Source organism: Corylus avellana, chromosome ca7, assembly GCF_901000735.1.
Source record: "Corylus avellana chromosome ca7, CavTom2PMs-1.0".
NCBI lineage: Eukaryota > Viridiplantae > Streptophyta > Magnoliopsida > Fagales > Betulaceae > Corylus > Corylus avellana.
In genome coordinates, this window is record NC_081547.1 from 29,176,383 (window position 1) to 29,195,908 (window position 19,526).

General features: G+C 37.0%; 2 protein-coding genes across 4 annotated transcripts; both read right to left on the reverse strand.

Annotated features, from left to right (window-relative positions):
• Positions 1–10: 10 nt before the first annotated feature.
• On the reverse strand, positions 11–3,588 carry LOC132186916 (omega-3 fatty acid desaturase, chloroplastic). Its single transcript, XM_059601034.1, has 8 exons — positions 2,836–3,588; positions 2,529–2,618; positions 2,299–2,365; positions 1,647–1,739; positions 1,363–1,548; positions 1,201–1,281; positions 676–813; positions 11–406 (listed from the first exon to the last, which is right to left on the reverse strand). Exons 1-8 carry the CDS (start codon positions 3,354–3,356, stop codon positions 221–223), a joined length of 1,362 nt encoding a protein of 453 aa, XP_059457017.1. The 5' UTR covers positions 3,357–3,588; the 3' UTR covers positions 11–220.
• Positions 3,589–6,317: 2,729 nt separating this feature from the next.
• LOC132187632 (uncharacterized) lies at positions 6,318–17,160 on the reverse strand. Of its 3 annotated transcripts, none has more exons than XM_059602013.1 (27): positions 16,925–17,160; positions 16,743–16,769; positions 16,558–16,584; positions 16,288–16,418; positions 16,080–16,164; positions 15,884–15,937; positions 15,587–15,678; positions 15,377–15,480; positions 14,542–14,617; positions 13,270–13,729; positions 12,589–12,921; positions 12,164–12,373; positions 11,893–11,991; positions 11,736–11,808; positions 10,663–10,790; positions 10,251–10,545; positions 9,943–10,178; positions 9,738–9,862; positions 9,440–9,557; positions 9,028–9,083; positions 8,810–8,903; positions 8,537–8,726; positions 8,403–8,456; positions 8,252–8,320; positions 8,074–8,177; positions 7,903–7,965; positions 6,318–6,677 (listed from the first exon to the last, which is right to left on the reverse strand). In XM_059602013.1, exons 1-27 carry the CDS (start codon positions 16,973–16,975, stop codon positions 6,570–6,572), a joined length of 3,462 nt encoding a protein of 1,153 aa, XP_059457996.1. In that variant the 5' UTR covers positions 16,976–17,160; the 3' UTR covers positions 6,318–6,569. The 3 variants fall into 3 exon arrangements, with proteins under 3 accessions (XP_059457996.1, XP_059457995.1, XP_059457997.1); XM_059602012.1 differs by having other exon boundaries at positions 8,537–8,732; XM_059602014.1 differs by lacking the exons at positions 14,542–14,617; positions 15,587–15,678; positions 15,884–15,937; ... (3 more) ...; positions 16,743–16,769; positions 16,925–17,160 and having other exon boundaries at positions 8,537–8,732; positions 15,377–15,435.
• Between the last annotated feature and the right edge of the window lie 2,366 nt (positions 17,161–19,526).

The window sequence follows — 19,526 nt, forward strand, 5'->3', positions numbered from 1 at the left end:
AGGAAAAAGAATGCCTTTTTCTTTTTTATTTTTTTCAGAATTTTATCATACTGTGATAGTCATGTCAATGGTACAATGGACAGGCTGCATTCACCTATGCAAAACAAAGATGATTTTATAGGAGTGATGACTGGTGATACAGAGACAAACAATTGTCAGAAGTGACACAAATCAATTGGTTGGTAGGCTTCACTTGCTATACTTGAAAACCTTCACGACGTCATTTTGATGCCTCAGGTTCATATTGTTGTGTGTCTGTTTGGTAATATACAACATCTCCGGCGTCGCTCACATAGCGATCTTGTTTCATGCTTCTTATAAGGGTTCCCAATAGGTGAAATGGGAGAGGACCGGACCTCTTCGGCTCCCGGTAGTACTTCCCGAACACTGGCCTAGCTGCCTCCGTCTATAGGGTTAAATTTAGAACCATCAGAAAAAGTTTATAAGGTCTGTAAATCTAAATTCTGGACAAAATTTTCCTCCGTTGGTTGGAATAAATTGACATCTGTTTTAGAGCACGTCCGTGAGAATTACGTGCTCGGCTAATCATATTAAAAATTCATGTGAGAACGACATGCTCTAAAGACATATGTCAATTTAATAGACTAGATGAGAGGAAATGAAGAAAACTTTGTCCGTTGATTAGACTAAAATCAGCTTGAGAGCAACACTCACTGCTTCTACTAAGTGGTAATGTGGGATTTGGGGGAATAGGTGATGGATCACATGGGTCCCAATATCGTGATGGATGTTGTTGATTACTCCATAATCACGGTCAAGAGTTGTAAGTCCTCCTCTCAGATAACTCCATTCCTGTTTGATGAACACAGAACAAAACAATAAGCTATATAAATAAAATGCCAAAGCACTGAACTTGCTTGCTAAGTTAACCTACAAAAATTGACTAAATAGTTGTTGGCTTCGCGCTGTAGTGTGTTAGTTGTGACATGACATCATAGGAGCCATTCAAACAGAACTGGAAATTTATCTTATTACAATAAGTAGATGGATCATGTAGGAGCAGTTCTAAGGATGGAACGGATTTCTCATCGCGAGGTCAAAAGAAGAATGAGAGGTCAAGCCTAATTTTGATAGGAGTTCCCTGGCCAACAAGTAGTTCCATCCGGGGCACTAAGATTTCCATTAAACATGAAGATTATGTGAAATCGAAAACAAAACATGAGAAATTCAAACCATTACCTTTCCACGATACCAGGGAAGCTTGTCCTCGTGGCCGTGGTGATGCAAGTAAGTGACTACATCCAGCCACACTACAAATATCTGCATTTCAATGTGAATTGAGTAAAGTACATTGTTTCCCGTGGCAGTGAAATAATTCAAGCATCAAGGAATTGAACCTACCCAGTAGGGAACGCCATAGAGTTTAAGCAGTTGGACAGGACCCATTGCAAAGGATAAGCACACAAGAAGTGCAGCCATTGCGGTCCAACAAGCAGTTGAGGTGATAACATCTTTTCTTTCATTTGGGACAAACAAATCGCTGTTGGGGTGGTAATGAGAGCCCTTCTTTCCAGGACTTCGAACCCACTGTAACAAGATACCAAAGAATATCAGAAAAATGGATTTTTGTTTTGGATAAAAGAATCCATTAATAGATCGAATCAACTAAGAAGCAGAAGGCTCACCAAATAGAAAGGGTAAGCCAGCATTGGAAAAGGCAAGGTGAACCTCAATGATCGGGTGACATAATCCAAATTCTTGTACATCTTCTCGGGCAACTGTTTATACAAATAACGCATCTCAGTAATTAAGTTCATGATGGACTCCAGATAGCCAAATGCATCATTTTCAAAAGAGAAAAGGAGGGAGAGATCCAAAGCCAAAGATCGTAGTTCTCAAACGAGCAATCAAAAAGATTCTGCAGCACCCTCAAGTTTGAGTACGGTTTTTTCCAATGATTGTAGTACCAAGTACTTCTTGATGAACTCTAATATGATGAGTTTTATAAGCAGGCATCTCCTGTAACATATGACGAACACCAAACCCCTCTAAAGCCCAAACCTCTATTTCTCCTACCCACCCAAGTTTCCTTTAGATCCCAATTCTAATATGAGCCTCATGCCTCATTTGCTCATACTGCTCCCGAAATAATACTTATGATTAAAAAGATAAATGTTCCATAAAACGTTGTTTCTTTTGTTCATGTATTGGATCTCATCAAATGAAATGAAATCATTATTATTTTTCTCAAAAGCCCTTATAACGTTTCGAAATGTAATGACTATAAGACTACTGATAATAATGATCCACATAAAAGAGCTGCAAACAAAAACTTACTGGATGCCACGATTCATCATTCTCGACGTGTCCGTGGTTTTGATGATGAGTCCGGTGGCTAATTCTCCTGTAGTAGCCATGACAAATTATATCATTATGATTACGAGACATGTCATACTGCTGATATCTCATTAATGCAGGACAATTCCTAATTCATCTTTCAAAAAATTAAATAAACTAAACAGGAAATTAGAATCTTCAAGGTTAAACCAGGTTTTTCAGGAGCTAACCATCCATGGTAGGGGACAAGGATTGAAGAATGAAGGAGATGCCCCACAACACTATTGAGATTAAGATTACTAGAGAAGCTCCCATGACCACTGCCAAATTAAAAGGTAACACAATTCACATTAAAATCAAAGAGATTGGTATTAAAATTAGCACGGAAGCACAGAGAAAACTAATTAAAGCCAAGCACAATTAACATTACCAAATGAAAATAAACAGGAAGATATACAAATTTCTATACTCAAAAGAGAAGTAAATTAACCCACGGAAAGAATTTCTAAATTCAAGAAAAGGAGAATGTTTTACTACCAGTCGTGGCCAAGAACAAAGAGAGCCCAGAACATGGTCCCCTGAGCAATCCAGTACAGAGGCCAAACAATCCAATTGTTGAAGTAAGCCGCAACAGCCGCCAAACCAAAAACCACGACCACATCCCTCACAACATAGCTCATTGATTTCCAAGGGTCTTTAACCCAACAATGCTTTGGAATGGCTGCTCGGATATCGGCCAACCGAAAAGGAGGAGGTGAACCGGGGTCGAATTCTCCATCATCTTCAACCCCATTAACTCTCTGATCGCTCTTTTCATCTTCCTCTCCCACAGACGGGACCCTCAATGGCGCACTCACATTTAGTGCCCACCAACTGTTTCCTCTAAGCCCGCTTGATAGTCTCAAAGAAGAACCAACACAGAGGCTTTTTTTACAAATGGGTGGCGGCCTTATCTTGGAAGGGAAGGTAGTGTTTGATGCTAGCCCATTTCTGAGCGGAGGGTAGAATATTCTAGGAAGAGGCTTGAGGCCACATTCTGACAAGACCCAGGTCGCCATTGGAGGCCCGGATGCAGAAGACGCAAGAATCTCAGCTCCGGGTCTTTTCTGGTCACAGAAAGAGAGACAGAGAGTCAGGAAGCGCAGAATGAAGGCTATGAACAGATTTAGAGAAGGGACGTAAGTAGATAACACAAGGGCTTTTCTCCTCCACTTCCAAGTTCCAACAACAAACCTCAACTTGTGCTTCCTGTTCCTTGTCACTAGTCCCCTTATCTGATCTCTCTCTCTCTCTCTCTCTCTCTCTCTTCAGACTCTTCTCCTCTCTCCCTCCCTCTTATGTATTTACCTATATTGTTACACGCTTGCATGTACTGACTGACGTATCTTTTAATTGGTCCTGCGTTACACAAATGGGAAGAGCAGTAAAAGAGGGTCGTCTATTCGGGTAATCCAACTCGGTTTATTTTTTGTTTTCTTTACGATTGTGGATTTGCCGGGTGTGATATCCGGATTTGGATCTCTTACCATTTTCTGCCCAAAGAGGCAGGGACGGGTAGGGTCATGAGGAGTCCCTGCCGGAGCAGAACTTTTTGCTTCTTGGGTGGGTGGGCTTTCTCATCGGATATATAGGACTTTTCTCCCGAGTTTGGAAACCCTCTCATATATCACTGCAAAAAGAACAAAAAAAAAAGAAAAAAGAGAGAGCAATGCACTTTTACTCTTATTTATTTCACATATTTCATGTTAATTTAGATTAAATTTTATTAAAATTTCAAAAGATGATCGGTACTTCACATAATAATGAAATAAAAGTATAATTTTTAACAATTAAAATCTTTCAATTATAAGAGATCGAGTAATGTAATACACCGTATTGGCAGTGTTATATCAACAAAATAAGATAAAATATGTAACATTTATGTGGAAAATCATTTTAAAAATTATATTATTATCTCATAATTATCTTACGATATTAATCTATTAGTCTTAACTAATCTTTTATGAACTAAAAGCATTACCTATTCTAGAGAAGAATACGGTCCGTATAATCCCGTGTGAAAAAGGAGACATGGACTTCTGGTTGGTGGCTTTAAGGGGAGTGAGTCCACAAGGTGTGTGAATGGAAAAGAGGGTTGACGTGGTCTAGTCTGGTTCATACAGTCAGCCAGTGGAATTTTTGCGATTTTCTCGGGGTGGTTTTCTTTCAACTTCCAAGGTCGGAGTTGTACCATAATAATAAGGCAATATGTACGTCGCTTCTGGTTTTTGAATAACTTTTCACACTGGAAAGGATTTTCATTTGGTCAGCACAAGTTTTTGAAAAGTTGTTGGTTTCCCATGGTCACTTTGTTGAAGAATCACACGCTTACTGGGTCGAAATTGTGGGTTATCAAATGACCCAACTTGGCCAGCCTATAATAAGTATATCAAAAGTTTCAAATTGTTTGACTAGTCTTGATTTGATATTTTGATCTATCAAAGAGGGAGATAGAGAGAGGGAAAAAGCGAGGGGGCTTGTGCAACGAAGCATCATAAAATAACGATGCCAAAACTTTCTCTACTTTACAACGTTACTTCAAAAAGATTTGGACAACTTTATTGATTCGGGGCCATTAATTTTGTGGAATTAGTCATAATCTCGCAATCCACAAGGATCATATGGGCGTGTGGACGTGGTAATCTTTTAAGGTGTTTTTGTTTGGTTGCAATTAAGATAAAGGAATTCAAATATCTAAAAGAACCTGAATTTTCTCCTAATTAATTTTTGTTGAGAATGTGAATTAGAGGTGAAAAAGGCGGTTGCGGTTAGTTGTTAGTGGCTAAAACCGCTAATCGCAACCACCTAGGCGGTTAGTAAATTTTACTCCGCCTCCGTTAACCGCATCCGAATAACCATTTTTTTAACTAACCGCTTTTTTGGGCTTTTTTGGCCGGTTTTGGGGCTCACTTTAAACGTTTTTTGCACACTTTAAACCATTTTTCTTTTCCTTTTCATGGCCATTTTAGCATTAAAAATTGCTATATACCAAAATTCTTGTTGGTCACCTTCTATGAATCTATACAACATATAATACAAATAAAATTACAACAATTTTTGTAAATCATCACTTCACTTGTAGTCTTGTACACAACATACAAATAAATAAATAAATATATATAGCAGTTAATGCAGTTAGCAGTTAGCAAAGCGGTTAGTGGATCTAAATTTTCATCCCTAATGTGAATTGCCATGCCTTTGGGAAAATTTTCTTTCTTTTAAATGGAAAAATTATTCATTTTTTTCTTGTTAACACAAAATAAGAATCGATAAAACCCAACCCATTAACAAAATGTTGGTATTTCATAACTCTCTTTGAATGTCGTGTTGCTTGTAATTAATCATGTTTGCTAGACAACATATCCTTAGGGGGTTATAGGGAAAACAAATTGATGAAATAATAAAAGAAATGAGGGAATACGCATAGATATATAGAAGGCTTTTGCGTGTTGCCATTTGTAACTTTTGAAGGGGAAATTTTTACATTCCATTCATGGGAACTAGAATGTCGGAGTAATGTTAGATCCTGCAAACCAAAGGCTATGTTAATGTTATCTAGGAAAGATTTTGTTAACTTTATTGATTAGGAATATCATATTAGAAGTGGTTTAATTCAAGTGTTTTGTTCCTCGTTGTTTACGCTAGCACAAACCCATCCAAAGAAAATCCCACAAGTGTTCCAAGCCACTTATTGTTGGATCGAGATTCCTGTTTAATTAGAGCAAGCAATTGAAAGAGTTTTTAAAAGAGTTTTTAACAGAGCTCACTTGCTCAGCCCGATACCTCCTTGAATGCCAAACAGTTTACCTTATACTGTAATTGGATAAGACAAAAGCCTATAAATACAAATACACCAAGAGAAAAACAAACTCAATTGTTATGGAACTGAATTTATCATATACACTTATTAGAGAGAGTGTGATAGAGAGAGTCGTACCAATACATATATACAAGTGTAAAACACACACACACAAAAAAAAAAAAATCAAAGTAGGTCTCTATTCCCCAAGAATTTAGCAAATCATTTACTTTACACAATACAACATGGGATGAACCCAAGAATTAGCAATCAATATATATATATTAACAAGAGTAATTGGCATGAATGCATTATCCAAATATAAAGTTGAATCTTGGATAAAAAGGCCCTCGCCTCCTTCGAAAAGAGCCTAATAAGGGCTAAGTCACTCCAAACCGGGTCACTCATGATATTATCAATTGATGCAAACTTGTCATATGTTCCACCATTTACGACGTTCCATTGTCTTTGCGAGTTCACTTGCCATTGATGAAAAGTTCTCAGCCCCATTTTGCAATTCTTCAGTGCGTTGACTGAGTCTCTGAAATAAACAGTAAAACAAATATTCTTAGTCAAAATTGAGCAACCTCTTTTGTTGGAGGAAATTTTATGCAATGGGCAACCATTAGGGATTGAGATCCTGTGCTTGGTGCAATATCTTTTATTGGGTTGTTTTAAATGAATGGTATAAGTTGTTATAGCAAATAAAAAGAAGAAAGAAGGATAATTTACAATGTTTGCGGTGCAAGGGGTGGCCAATCCATCCTCCCCCAAGTGGTGGTTTGGAGTAGCAAAAACAACCATTTGGCCACAGAGGTGGTTCGGCCTACCCCTATGGCAGGGGGGAGGGGGGATGGCCCACCTTCAAGTGCTGGTTTAGAGCTAGTTGAACCCTTCTTATAGCCAAAAGGAGCCGCTCGGCCCACCTTAGGGCCGGTTTGGGGGTGGTGGAACCACCATCTGTGGTCAAGGGGGGTTTGACCATTTCCAAGGCTGGTTTGTGGGTGACCGAACCCTCCCTATAGGGGTTTGGTCACCTTAATGGTCCGGTTTGGGGGATGGCCAAACCTAAAGGTGGTGGCGGGCTACTCTAACAGCCACCACTCTTTTTTAAAAAAAAAATTTGCTGTCCCGATTCGGATTATTTATTTTACCTAGATAAAAGGTATTGCACCACATTTCAATTCAACCATATTAAGAACCTTTTTACCCGGAGGCCTAATAAATGGAGCTCGTAAAGCACCTAATAAACAAGCTTTCTTTTCTTGTGTTAAGAACTGCCATTACTGAACTATCACATCCAGAACAATTCTGTTCCCGACCAACATTTTTTTCCATATTTATGACTCAAACTGGAATTCAGTATTCTAAAAGTGGCAGGGCAGGGCTGCAAGCAAATAGATAGAAGATAAAGGGAGCTCAACCATGCACTGGAATAGTGGCATTCTCCAATATATTTTAATTTAATAACCGTTTGCTAGACATATTTTTTTATAAGATAATATCAGCAGCATAAATTGTTTCAACTCCAAAGCATATAGGCTGCAACTATTAACAAAGGCTACCAATATATGGAATTCTATATTGCTAATTCTAAAAGTTTGATGTCTAATGGTATATTATCCAAATTTCCATCCTACTTAAATAATGTGCATTATTCAAACGTCTATACCTCAAGAAAACTAAAATTTTCCAGTTGATAAGTTCATCCAGTGTTATAAATAGATAGAATATGAATACGAGACATTCATCAACAGATAACATACCTCCAGTTTTTCTTTGCGTTCTGCAAGCTTATCCCTTGCATGTGAAGCTGCTGCAGAGGCATCCTGAACCCACTAACCTTGTCAGAATATTTAACTTATACATGTAAAGCACTTAATTAATGTTCTAAATAAAATTCTTATTGGCTAAATGATTATCACACACAACATTACCCCAGCATTTCTGTATTTAGCCCTAACTTCTTCTGCTGTCCTCAGTCTTGGCGTTCTATCATTAGATGAACTCTCAAATAATCTCTCCCTCTCTGTCCCCTTATCTGCAGCAATAATAAGAATGTTATGTTCATCCCATTTAAAACACACATACCAGAAAGAGAAGAAATAGAAATACCTATCCTTTCGTTATTGCTCTTATGATATGAAGCTGAGAGTTCTATGGGTTCATCAATTTTAATATCATCTGCATCAAGACAGAGTACTCAGTCAAAAAGAGGAGAGGGTGTGGCAGAAAGAAGATGATTGGAGCAAAAGATATGGAGAACCTATGTTAAGATCCGAAATATCTAGTTCCATGGGTTCATCAATTTTAATATCATCTGCATCAAGACAGAGTACTCAGTCAAAAAGAGGAGAGGATGTGGCAGAAGGAAGATGATTGGAGCAAAAGATGGACAACCTAAGTTTAGCTCCAAACTGTCTTGGTCATCCGTTACTGCTGTGGAAGGCTTTAAGAATGGGGGACTTGAAAATAAGCTCTCTAAATGTGCGAAGCTACTCTTGTGAACTTCAGTAAGATATACATCGTGCTCCTCTATACCTGCTTCAGGGCTCTTAATCCTACCAGCTAAAAGCCCAGGGGCAGCGTCCTGTGTCTTCAGAAGTTAGCCATAAAATCATATATTCTTCATTTATAAAGGGAGAGAGAGAGCCCAAAATAATAAAGCACAACCTCTCTATTCTTCTCATTTGGAGATAAGCTGATGGAGGCATCTACAGCAGCTTCAAGGACCTTATCATGAAGACTCGGCAGAGACTCAGGAATCCTAAATAGGGCAAAGGCTCTTTTAAAAAGTACTCAAGGTACAAAATCTTTGCATTAAGCATATGGGCATAGAGCTTGATGGCTAAATGATTACAAACATTCACATGAGAGAGAGAGAGAGAGACCTGAAGTCATTTTCACTGGCCAACAGAGATACTGTAGCAAATTCGTACCCATTTACCTATAAAACCAAAATGTCATAAATTCACGTTACATATTACAGCATAAAGCTATAACTTGGGAATACAAACCATAGAGAGGCTTGGAGTCACAAACTAAATCACATGTACATCAGTTTATTACAGTCTAACCATAGAAGTGTAATCTACATTTTTGTATTTACTATCAAAGACCAAAAAAAAAAAAAAAACACAACAAAACAAAACAAATGAAATGTCTTTCATCTTTCCCAGTTGATTTAGTATAAATAAATAAAAAAAAAAAAATCATGTGACTATAGATCAAATTGTTTCTGATGACACATAAAATAGTAAAAATGAATAACTGGTCCATTTCATAAATCAATATAAAACCAACCAGCATAATTTGCCCATTATCTGAAGAAAACATTGTCTTCTCCATGTTAGTCTTGAAGTTCCACCTTAGGATTGACATTAAAGAGCTTTCTCCCAGTACTTCAAGAGTTGGCAAAGACCTGTCCAAAGACGATATCAACTTCCTCTTAACAGATATTAAGTCTGAGTTAAAAAAGATTTGGTACCAAAACCATTGAATTCTAACAATTGATATAAACATTAGGGTCATCAAAACCACATCAGACTTTCTAGGCATCAAACCAAGAAAGGCAGTTAATGAGCACTTCACCTTATCTCACCTTATCTCAATGACTCCACTCTGATAGAGTACAGCCAGTCCACACTCTTTCTCATCTTTCTTGAAGGTTGTAGACCAACAACATGGCTTTGCAAGATTCGCCTTCCAAATTGAGTTACTGTCACCCTAGAAATAAGGCAGTCCCCTTTACTAGCAAATAAAGATGTGGAAATGCTGAAAAAGATAATGGATACAACAAGAGTCACCTCAATCATAGACTTCAAAGAGTATAAGAGCAATGCATCTTCACAACAAAGTAAAAGGAATAAGTTTATCAATCCCTGCCCAAAATCCGCAGTTTCACCAGGGGTGTCAAGTTCAACTTCATGCACTGTAATTCCAGACTGTAAATTAGTTGGTGCAGATTCACTTTTAGCTTCACTTTTCTGAGCTGAGTTCGACAAATGCTTTTTTCTCGTTTCAGGGATAAAATTGCTCCCATCTGCATAAAGAGAGTTCTCAGCTACAATTCAAAGGTATAAAATCTACTATTTCCTCCAATGAAAATACTTGCCTATAATGTGCATAGAAACTGCAGTCGAATCCTTTTTTGGAGACATTGACTGAATGGTAACCATATTGAAAGTCACACTATCTATGACAATGAGATGTGCATCCCTGGTCATTACAAACACTAGCCCCTTTCCAAGATTTTCTGGAGTTTCAGATTCAGAGACCTCAGTAATATTTATTAAGCTGTTAGAATCTGAAAGTGTCTTCACAGTGAGAGAAATTATAGGGGAACATGATTCGGATAGACAGTCTGTAAGGAACAGAAATGATAATGTACTAGTATCAAGCACTGCAACCTGTAATATGAATGGAAAATGTGAATTCTTAAACTTATTAAGCTGAAATTTCCAATCAACGACTACCGCAAATTTAAGAACAGTACTATCATTAAAACCTAAACTGAAGACTCTCACCCGGCCACATTCAAATCCTACGGCAAGTCTTGATCCAAAGTTTGCAAACTGTAGGGCACATATACGAGAATTGAGGAGTGAAAATACAGCTCTGCAGCAAGGCCCATCCCCTTGGTCCATATTGTGAACTGCAAGCAGCTTACACAACAATTAGCATATACTTAAGATCAGAAAAATCAAAACTATTAAGTACGCATTATATAAGGCAAATAGATGTATCACAGACAATACCGTCTTTAATCATCAGACCACCATCCAACAGTCAACCTTAATCTGCCCAACTTCTTATTATAGTTAACTAGAACATTAATCAGCCTGAGTCTTTATGCCATTTTAATAGTATCATTGTAGTCATTTATGAAAGACAGGAGCACAAGAATAAAAGTTATCTACAAACAATTAAAATCTGGTTCATACGCAACCACAAATATGCGCTAACAGATCAGCCTAGTTTCTGAGGCATCACAAATTTGGTTGCAGGACATGGAACCACAATGATAATTTTTCACAAAAGGGAAAAAAATTCCCAGAACACATTCTTAACAGGCATAAAGCACCATTTCTTCACCAAAAACAGAAATAGAAAATAATAATAATAATAATAACAACAATAATAACAATAATAACTGTATATGGATGGACTGAATTAATGATGGAAAGGAAGAGGGTAGAAACTAATATAACACCCTCTAAAACCATATTCTTTTGGTTCCTCCTGGAGAGAATTCATGGCCATGACCATGTGAGAGTAGGCCCAGTAGGGTCAACAGGATAAGTCACATCCAAAAAAAAAAAAAAAAAATCGAGCAACTTCAGAAAAACAACAGTAAGCCTTTGAGACTCCAACCACCCTCAACTGTAGAAATCCTTAATCTCAATCACTAGGGGTCGCCCATGTCAATCTTTTTTGACCATTGAACTCTATATAGACTCTAGGCCGTTGAGGCCTCAAAGTTCCCCTAATCAAAACAAAATTCCCCTAATCACCTGTTTACCTCCTTTTGCTCTTTGTTTGTAGAGCTAATTTTTGAGCAAAGATATTTGAAAGGAATACACAGAGGATAGAGCCAAACCTTCATTTACAGTTTCTGTCACAAAGTGCAAACTTGTCTCATCTGAATTCCTTATTAGCTCGTATAGGCGAACCTACATGCTCTCAAAAGTGAAGACAAGCCCTAAACATTGAGTCTTGACCACATTCGAAAAATGCAGAAAGAATTTAACTCTTACCAGACCACATTCATTGCCAATGGCTAATGTTAAAGTGTCAGAGCAGAAATCCAGTGCTGAAACCGATGCACTTGTACCAGCAACTTTGATACCATTCACCTGTCATACATATATATGTTCTATCAATAAAAACATATATCGACAGGAGCTACAGATTAATATCCAAAGCCAAAAGGGTAAGGAGCTAAGCTCTCTGTAACATTTAAACGTTAGAAGTAAAAATAAATTAATAAATTAATTAAAAATAAATAAATAAATAGAAAAGGCTAACCTCAGATCCTAAAATATGAATAAGCGACAGGGCTGGATATGTTGCATCCCATACTCGAACGGATCCATCTTGATAACCTGCAATGTATACTCTCTCCACACGATAATCTTCAGTCTCGAGAAGCTGACTGTGAACACCACCAGTCAGAGGCCACTTTGTACCCCTTGTATCTGAAGTATTTGCAGCATTAAGTTTTGCAGCTGAGACAATCTAAATGAACAAGAAAAACCTAAATCAGCAATATTCGATGATATGTACTATCCTTGGAGTATGTTCTATTTAACTTTTGCAGCTTCGAATATTTAATTGAAAATAGGTAACTCATATTAATATCAGGGTGGTAATATTACAAAAAAAAAAAGAGTATTTATTAAAATATTCAACTGAAACTATATTCAGTACTTGTGCTAACAAATAAACAGTACCTCAGACAGAACTCTTGAGAACTTCCCATTTCTATAAACCAAACCAAGCTTTGCCACAGTCATGATTGGGTCAAGAGTGGGTATGAGCATCGGATACTGCACTGTAGCCGCAGAAGCCTTTGTTCCTTGCTTAGAAATTAAGTCAGACAAGCAAGTATCATCATAGATTTGCAATTTTCCAGGATTTGTCAATACAACTAGAGACATGCCTCTACCCTCCGTTGCACTAGTACTTGGTAATAGAACCATATCCGCAAAGCCATTAAGTGTAAGGTCTACACGTCCAATGCATTTCATACTTTCTATCCCAGAAGACCAATATAGGCTCAAAATCTGTAATATGGGGAAAGAAAAAATCAGTAATCTGACTAAGTATTCTACTGTTATATTGCCGTAATTTGGAATTCATCTCAAGTATAGCACAGTATAGCAATGGAGCTATGTACACGTTAACATGTTCGTAATCCTATAAAATTGAAATAAGATGCTTTGGTCACTATTATCTGTTGGCTCTTGGCTCGGGTGGTAAAGGGCTGGGTGGGATTGTGAAAGGTCTCATGTTTAAATCTTATCATCACAAAAAAAGACAGGTACTTTCCATCACTATATGTTGATTATCACAAGAACGTATGCTTAACTAAGACCAATATATGAAAAAGCTATTTTGAGTTGAAAGCACACCGTCAGAACTTCTTCAGATCCAACTTCATCACCGCCATAGACAAAGAGTTGGCCCCCACAATCATTATTAGATCCATTTTTAGCCCAATGTAAAACAATGACAGGGAGTCTTTTGTTGCTCGACGATAATTGTAGCTTAACAACATCATTAGACGATTTTTCAGCTTTATGATCTTCGAAAGAGGCAGCATTTGATAAGTTCCAAAACATTATATCTCCATCTATGTAGCCAACAGCAAGAACTGATCCATTATTAGATGCCCAACAGAAAGAGCTTATCTCTTTCTCCACTTCTCTATCATCTGACACATCATCAGACAGCTCATGTCCTGTGTCTTTTGAACAATCAACCACTGTTTTGTCCTTTAACAGGAGGTCCGTATAGCCTCTAACAAGAACAATACGATCTTCAGAAGCATCCCATAGTATCATCAACCCATTCGCATATGCAATCAGCAATCTGTGAAAAGATACATTATTTCAAAATGCATGAAGTAGAACAAGTAAATCAAAGTAATGTAGCAATATTCATGGATAATTCCCCTTCTAGATTCATCATCCATAAACCACGTTTTTTTAGGGGCACACACACAACATGATATATATATATATATATATATATAGAGAGAGAGAGAGAGAGAGAGAGAGAGAGATTTAAAACTATACATACAAAATACATGCTCGGTTTAGTGGGGACACCAATGCCCTAAAGTTAGGCCAATGAAAGAGCCAGGAAGGCTCCCCACTCGGGGGGTGTATTAGGGGGGGGGGGAGAGAGGAAAATGATGAAGCAATCAAAGAGAAAAATAAAAAGACATTACTAACACATTTCAAAAGTGAACAAAAAATGGTGAAAGAGCTCAACCTCTTTATGCAATAATTTGTTATTCTTCGTGAATATTTGAGCATACACCATTAAACCTAATTTACTAGTTTATATGTTTACTAACTTAGCTCTTTGTTGTTTCTAGATATTAATGTCTGCTGAATTCAGTGTGTGTCTGTGTTATAAACTTGTCCCGAGGAGTTATCCTGGTTTTGCTACTCTTCAAACCCAGGTCGGTCCATGGCCATGCTTAGTGTTCTAAATGAATAATATAATTATCTATACATAAGCCTCAAATCATGCATGGGCCTACCCAATCCATAGCCTCTAGATGCAAAGTATTGACGTTAGCTACTAGTAGAGAATCGCAAAACCCAAGCTCATGGTTTTGAAATGCAAAACCAGAAAATTTTAATCAGATAAATTTCAAGTAAATCTTGTCTTGCCTATTTCCCTCGCAACTAGGTTGATGGAGAACTCCGACAACAGAAAGATGATTAGGCAATGGCATCCCAGCTGCCTCTGCAAGAACAAATTTTTATACTTAATTTATATATTAGAAGTTACAAAGCTACCTAATTGTCTTGAAAGTAAACACAGCATAAATGGCCACCACACATAATGCAGGTGAGATGCAAAATTAGTGTTATGGCTAAATGTATTAAGTTTTTGTTGTACTCATCAATTTTTTATCTCTGTATTTTCAAATTTATATTGAAGTACTCATGTATGGGATGTTTAGGCTGATCAGCACATAAACATTGGCTGGCATATCGAGCTGACAACAATATACATACTAATAAAAACAAATGGATGTTTGCAAGAGTGTAGTTTGTATTAGATTATCAGAAATAATTCTGATAATCTAATATTGCTCCTACTGAGCAAAGTTCATTGAGGAAAATAAAAATGCCATGGATGCATGCTTGTGACCTGTTTAGTTTATCATCCTCCATTTTGTTCAATGTTTTGATTACTAGAAAGTGACTTGAGCCAATCCCACACCTAGTTTGGTCAAGTTCTTAGTATATACTCATTCTGTCATCCATATCTATATTCGTAAATTTTAGTAGGGAAATCCCTATAAAACCTCACATGTGAAATGAAATATATGAAACATCTTTACAACCACAGAATACTATCGCCAACTAGACTCAGAAAGACAGGTATCACCATAAAATAATTTGAAGTTTGGAGAACTCAGACAAGAATGATAGCCAAATGGTAATTGTAAAATTTTCTCCCTTCAGCATCAACCAATTGTAAGAATATAGCAATTACCAGCTATGATATTTGTGGGAACTCTATATGGTAATTGTATAATTCTTCTGCCTTCAGCATCATACTTTAGCACAGACACCATCCCAAACTCACATCCTATATACCTGTACGGAATGACAGTGTAAAAATGTTTCAAGGGTCAAGATTTCAACTGTATTTGCAGCCAATATAAGCGTAACATGATGCAGCATAAACCACAAAGTATCATACATGTAAGGTGTGCCATAAATGACAGAGAAAGAAGTTATATTAGACTCCCACTGTAAAGTAGAAGCTATTTGCCTGTGTTCCAAATCCCAAACCTGCCAACATCAGTAACCTATTAAACCGATTAATCTATGTCAGTTGGGGGGGGGAATTTGGAAGAATAAAATATAAGAAAGAGAGAAGGATCAATATAACAAGAAATTCTATAAAAAATAGTGAAGACCCATATGAGGTCTAGTAAGTGAAAAAAAATAAAAAATAGTTCACAAGAAATTTAAATGGCCCAAGAAGAATCAATACCTGAATTTCATTTTCATTTGAGATACTGACCAGAAAACCTTGATTTTGTAAGAACTGTGGAAACAGAAAACAAAAAATGTATAATGTTGTCAGAGAAACATTTGCTGAATTAAGAAGCAAACCAGACATGTAAAAATGAGATTGGTGCACAAACTAGATACAAGCAATTTACTCTTTGCATTTAAAACTCACAAACCTCTAAGTTTTTAAAGGGCAGCTGCTTAGGAGATATAAGAAGCGCTTCTATATTGTCACCACCAATCACTTTTATCCTGCCATCCCTGCAGTGAGCAAAGAAGAGAGAAGCTAATAATCATCAAATCAATCACAACCGATGCGTTTGGTGTCAACAAATGCTTAATGTTTCAAGATTCATTGACAAGTCTAATTATGTCAATTCTCACAGCGTTCCCATTGCCAACAGGCTTTGAATTGGGTCGAAAGCAAGAATAGATGCAGTAGATGGGATCCCATAGTGAAGAGTTACGCGTGGACCCAAGTCTGCGGGTGTCAGACTTCCCTGAGGCACATCATGCTGTTGAAAAAACTTTATTAGAAATTGCAAAAGATAAACATACAAGTATTTCTTAATTCATACAATTTATAACGTTAACAAATAAACAAATTAATTTTGCAATGCGATAATTAACGGAAATTAAATTGGACGAGAGAACCTGAGGAGACTGTTGCTGAGCAGTGATCTATTGAAACAATTTGGCAAACATGGAGAAAATCGAAGAGAAAAAAAATATATCAAAACAAGTATATCTTAAATTCATGCAATTGATAACGTTACCAAATTATAAAAATAAAGTTTGCAATTGCGAAAATTAAGGGAAATTATATTGGGCGAGAGAACCTGAGGAGACTGTTGCTGAGCGGTGGTCTTTTGAAACAATTGGGCGAACATGGCCAAAATCGAAGAGAGAAAAAATCATCAAAACAAGTATTTCTTAAATTCATACAGTTGATAACGTTAACAAATAATAAAATAAAATTTGCAATGCGATAATTAAGGGAAATTAAATTGGGCGAGAGAACCTGAGAAGACTGTTGCTGAGCGGTGATCTTTTGAAGCAATTTGGCGAACATGGCGAAAATCGAAGACGAGCTGTTCCTTCTTCTTCTTCTCCCGCTACAACTCGTTGCTTCTGTAACGACTTTTCAGGTATGGTACGGACGATAACTTTGATGCGTCGTGAATTGGATCTTTATCGGGAATTGTGTTCGTGATCGACGGCAACGCAAGGTTGATGGGCCTAGGAGTCTAGGACTCTCGGTGACGGTTAGGTTCGTTTGTTCTACTGGGCTTAGGTACTTTCCTTCGGCAATCTCATAGACAATTTGGGGACCCACAACATTCCCATTTTGCCCCCATATTGCCGTATCTGAAATGGTCCAAATGACTAATTGAACACGCATTCAAAAAACAAAAAAGAACACAAAATTATATTTTCAGAGTTCTTAAAGGGCATGTTCTCGTCATTGGCTTTGTATGATGGTCTTTCTTATATTTAGACCAATGGACTTTAAATAATGCGTGCAGCACTCTCATTTCATCACATTTTTATTTTATTAAATTAATTTAGTTTTATGTTTATTAACTATTAACTTTTTTTTTTTTAAATACAAATTTATCCTAGAGTTAATAAACCGTCTTTATTTTTAACTTCTGAATGCTGATTTTATATTTTTTATTTTTTAAAGGAAATTTCTATCAGTCTCATTCATAGAAATTATAAGCATAAAGCTCTTACAAGCAACTATAGCCAAAACTACGAGGTTACAAGCGTCACAGATGACGTATTACATTTCAAACCCAAAACCAATCCACTAACGCAACTCTTCCTCTTCTACCCGAAAACCTGAATAACATTCACATCCACAACCTAAAAGTCTGAACCATAGCAAATGAGCCAGAGATACCTTTGTCCAATGATGTTAGATTTTATGTTGTGTAATTTGATATTTAAGATCATCTCTGGCAGCATTATGTATTTTACCTAGTGAAAAAAATACTATTCTTTATTTTATTTACTCATTTTTTATACACTTCAACAGCTTTTTTATTCTATTATATACTTTTCTTTAAATATTATTATTTAATCTTTTTTATTCTTTTTATTATTTTTTATTTTTTTCACTTCTCTCTCTCTCTCTCTCTCTCCCTCCACCTCAACCCAAACCTTCCATGACCAACCTCTGCAATTATCTCTTCCCTCTCCTCTCTCTCCCTCCACACCACCACAACTAAGAAAACTTTCAATTTTGGAGCTTAAACAACGCTGTCATAGAAGAAGGATTGGATACTAGAAGAAAGAAGAATTTGATACGGTCGGCCAATGGTGGATCTAAACCCCATCTGCGACGGTAGGTTTTGGTGCTCATGTTGGGAAATTTGTTGTTTGGATTTCAGATGATTTTAGGTATGGTTAATTTGAAGCTAAGAGCTAGATTTCAGATCTTTTGTTTGTTTTGGTGCTCATGCTGGGCATGGCTTAGGTGCTTTCTCTGCAATGGACAGCTCTCTTACTTGCAAAACCATATGGAATCGAAAGCTAATGCAACAAACATGAGAAAATCAAAAGCTTGGTCTTGAGGAATTGGGTCAGTCTCATGGGGTGTAGGTGAGGAAGAATGATTTGATACTAGAAAGAAATATGAAAGGAGGGGTTATTGGGTGGGTTTGTCTAGAAAGCCAAGAATGCCTCGGTGAGGAAGAGGAAGAGGAAGAGGAAGAGGGAGAGGGAGGAGAGAAGAGAGAGAGAGAAAAAAAAAATTAAAAAACATGAACATAGTGTTATAGTGAATAGCTTGATATTGTTATTACTGTAGCAAAAAAGTTAGTTTAGCTCTTCTGGAGCTAATCTGTTGGAGTTGAAAAAAAAAACAATAATAACTAAATATAGTTAATATTACTCTTTTACCTATTCTGCCGGATATGCTCAATTTATTGTAGATTTTAAAGTATATGAAAAGGTTGTAATTTTGTAGTTATTTCAGATAACTAGAGAGAAATCTGGATCTGGATTTTACTCAGCTGATCCCTCTACAATACAATTGGGCTTTTTTTTTTAATTTTTTTTTATACATGCTTTACAGGCCTAACTAATTCTCGTTACGACAAATTGACTTATCTAAAGAAAACCGTAGCCCAACCGATAACCATGCCCATGGCACTCGCCCAAGCTGCCACCTAAGCCCATCTTTGTTCCCCCTGATTACACCATGCGTCCCCACCTTATCTCAGAAGACTCAGATCACGCCAGCTGATATTCTTGAATAATAAACAGAAGCAAGAATCAAGCTAATTCCTACACACCAATTTGTTAAACAAAAGTATTTGAAAGTTTCGAAGTATAATTGGTATTTGTCCCGACAAAGCACAAAAGTGTTCACCCATGGCCATGCTTTAAACCAATAAAGAAAAGATTGCTCCCCTTTAACTCAAACCTGACACCACCCGAGGCATAATTTCCCTCACAACAAGGGAGCAGCCTGCCACTAAACCTCCAAAAAGTTGCCAATTTTTGGGACTAGCCAAACTAAACTAATTCAGAAGCATGCATTTCACCAGTGCTGCTGATCGCAGAGCAGTTCGTTGTTTCCATCTAGATATTCCACTTGCTTTTCCTATTTAATT

Excerpts from the sequence above, each read along its gene's own strand:
- LOC132186916 (XM_059601034.1), bottom strand. The coding sequence starts at position 3,356 with ATGGCGACCTGGGTCTTGTCAGAATGTGGCCTCAAGCCTCTTCCTAGA. Across the intron at positions 1,282-1,362 it reads TCTATGGCGTTCCCTACTGG|ATATTTGTAGTGTGGCTGGA; the intron begins GTAGGTTCAATT and ends ATTGAAATGCAG. Across the intron at positions 407-675 it reads ATTACCACTTAGTAGAAGCA|ACGGAGGCAGCTAGGCCAGT; the intron begins GTGAGTGTTGCT and ends TTAACCCTATAG.
- LOC132187632 (XM_059602012.1), bottom strand. The coding sequence starts at position 16,975 with ATGTTCGCCAAATTGCTTCAAAAGATCACCGCTCAGCAACAGTCTTCT. Across the intron at positions 9,558-9,737 it reads AGTGGAGTCATTGAGATAAG|GTCTTTGCCAACTCTTGAAG; the intron begins GTGAGATAAGGT and ends GTCTTTGGACAG. Across the intron at positions 8,321-8,402 it reads TATTTCGGATCTTAACATAG|ATGATATTAAAATTGATGAA; the intron begins GTTCTCCATATC and ends GTCTTGATGCAG.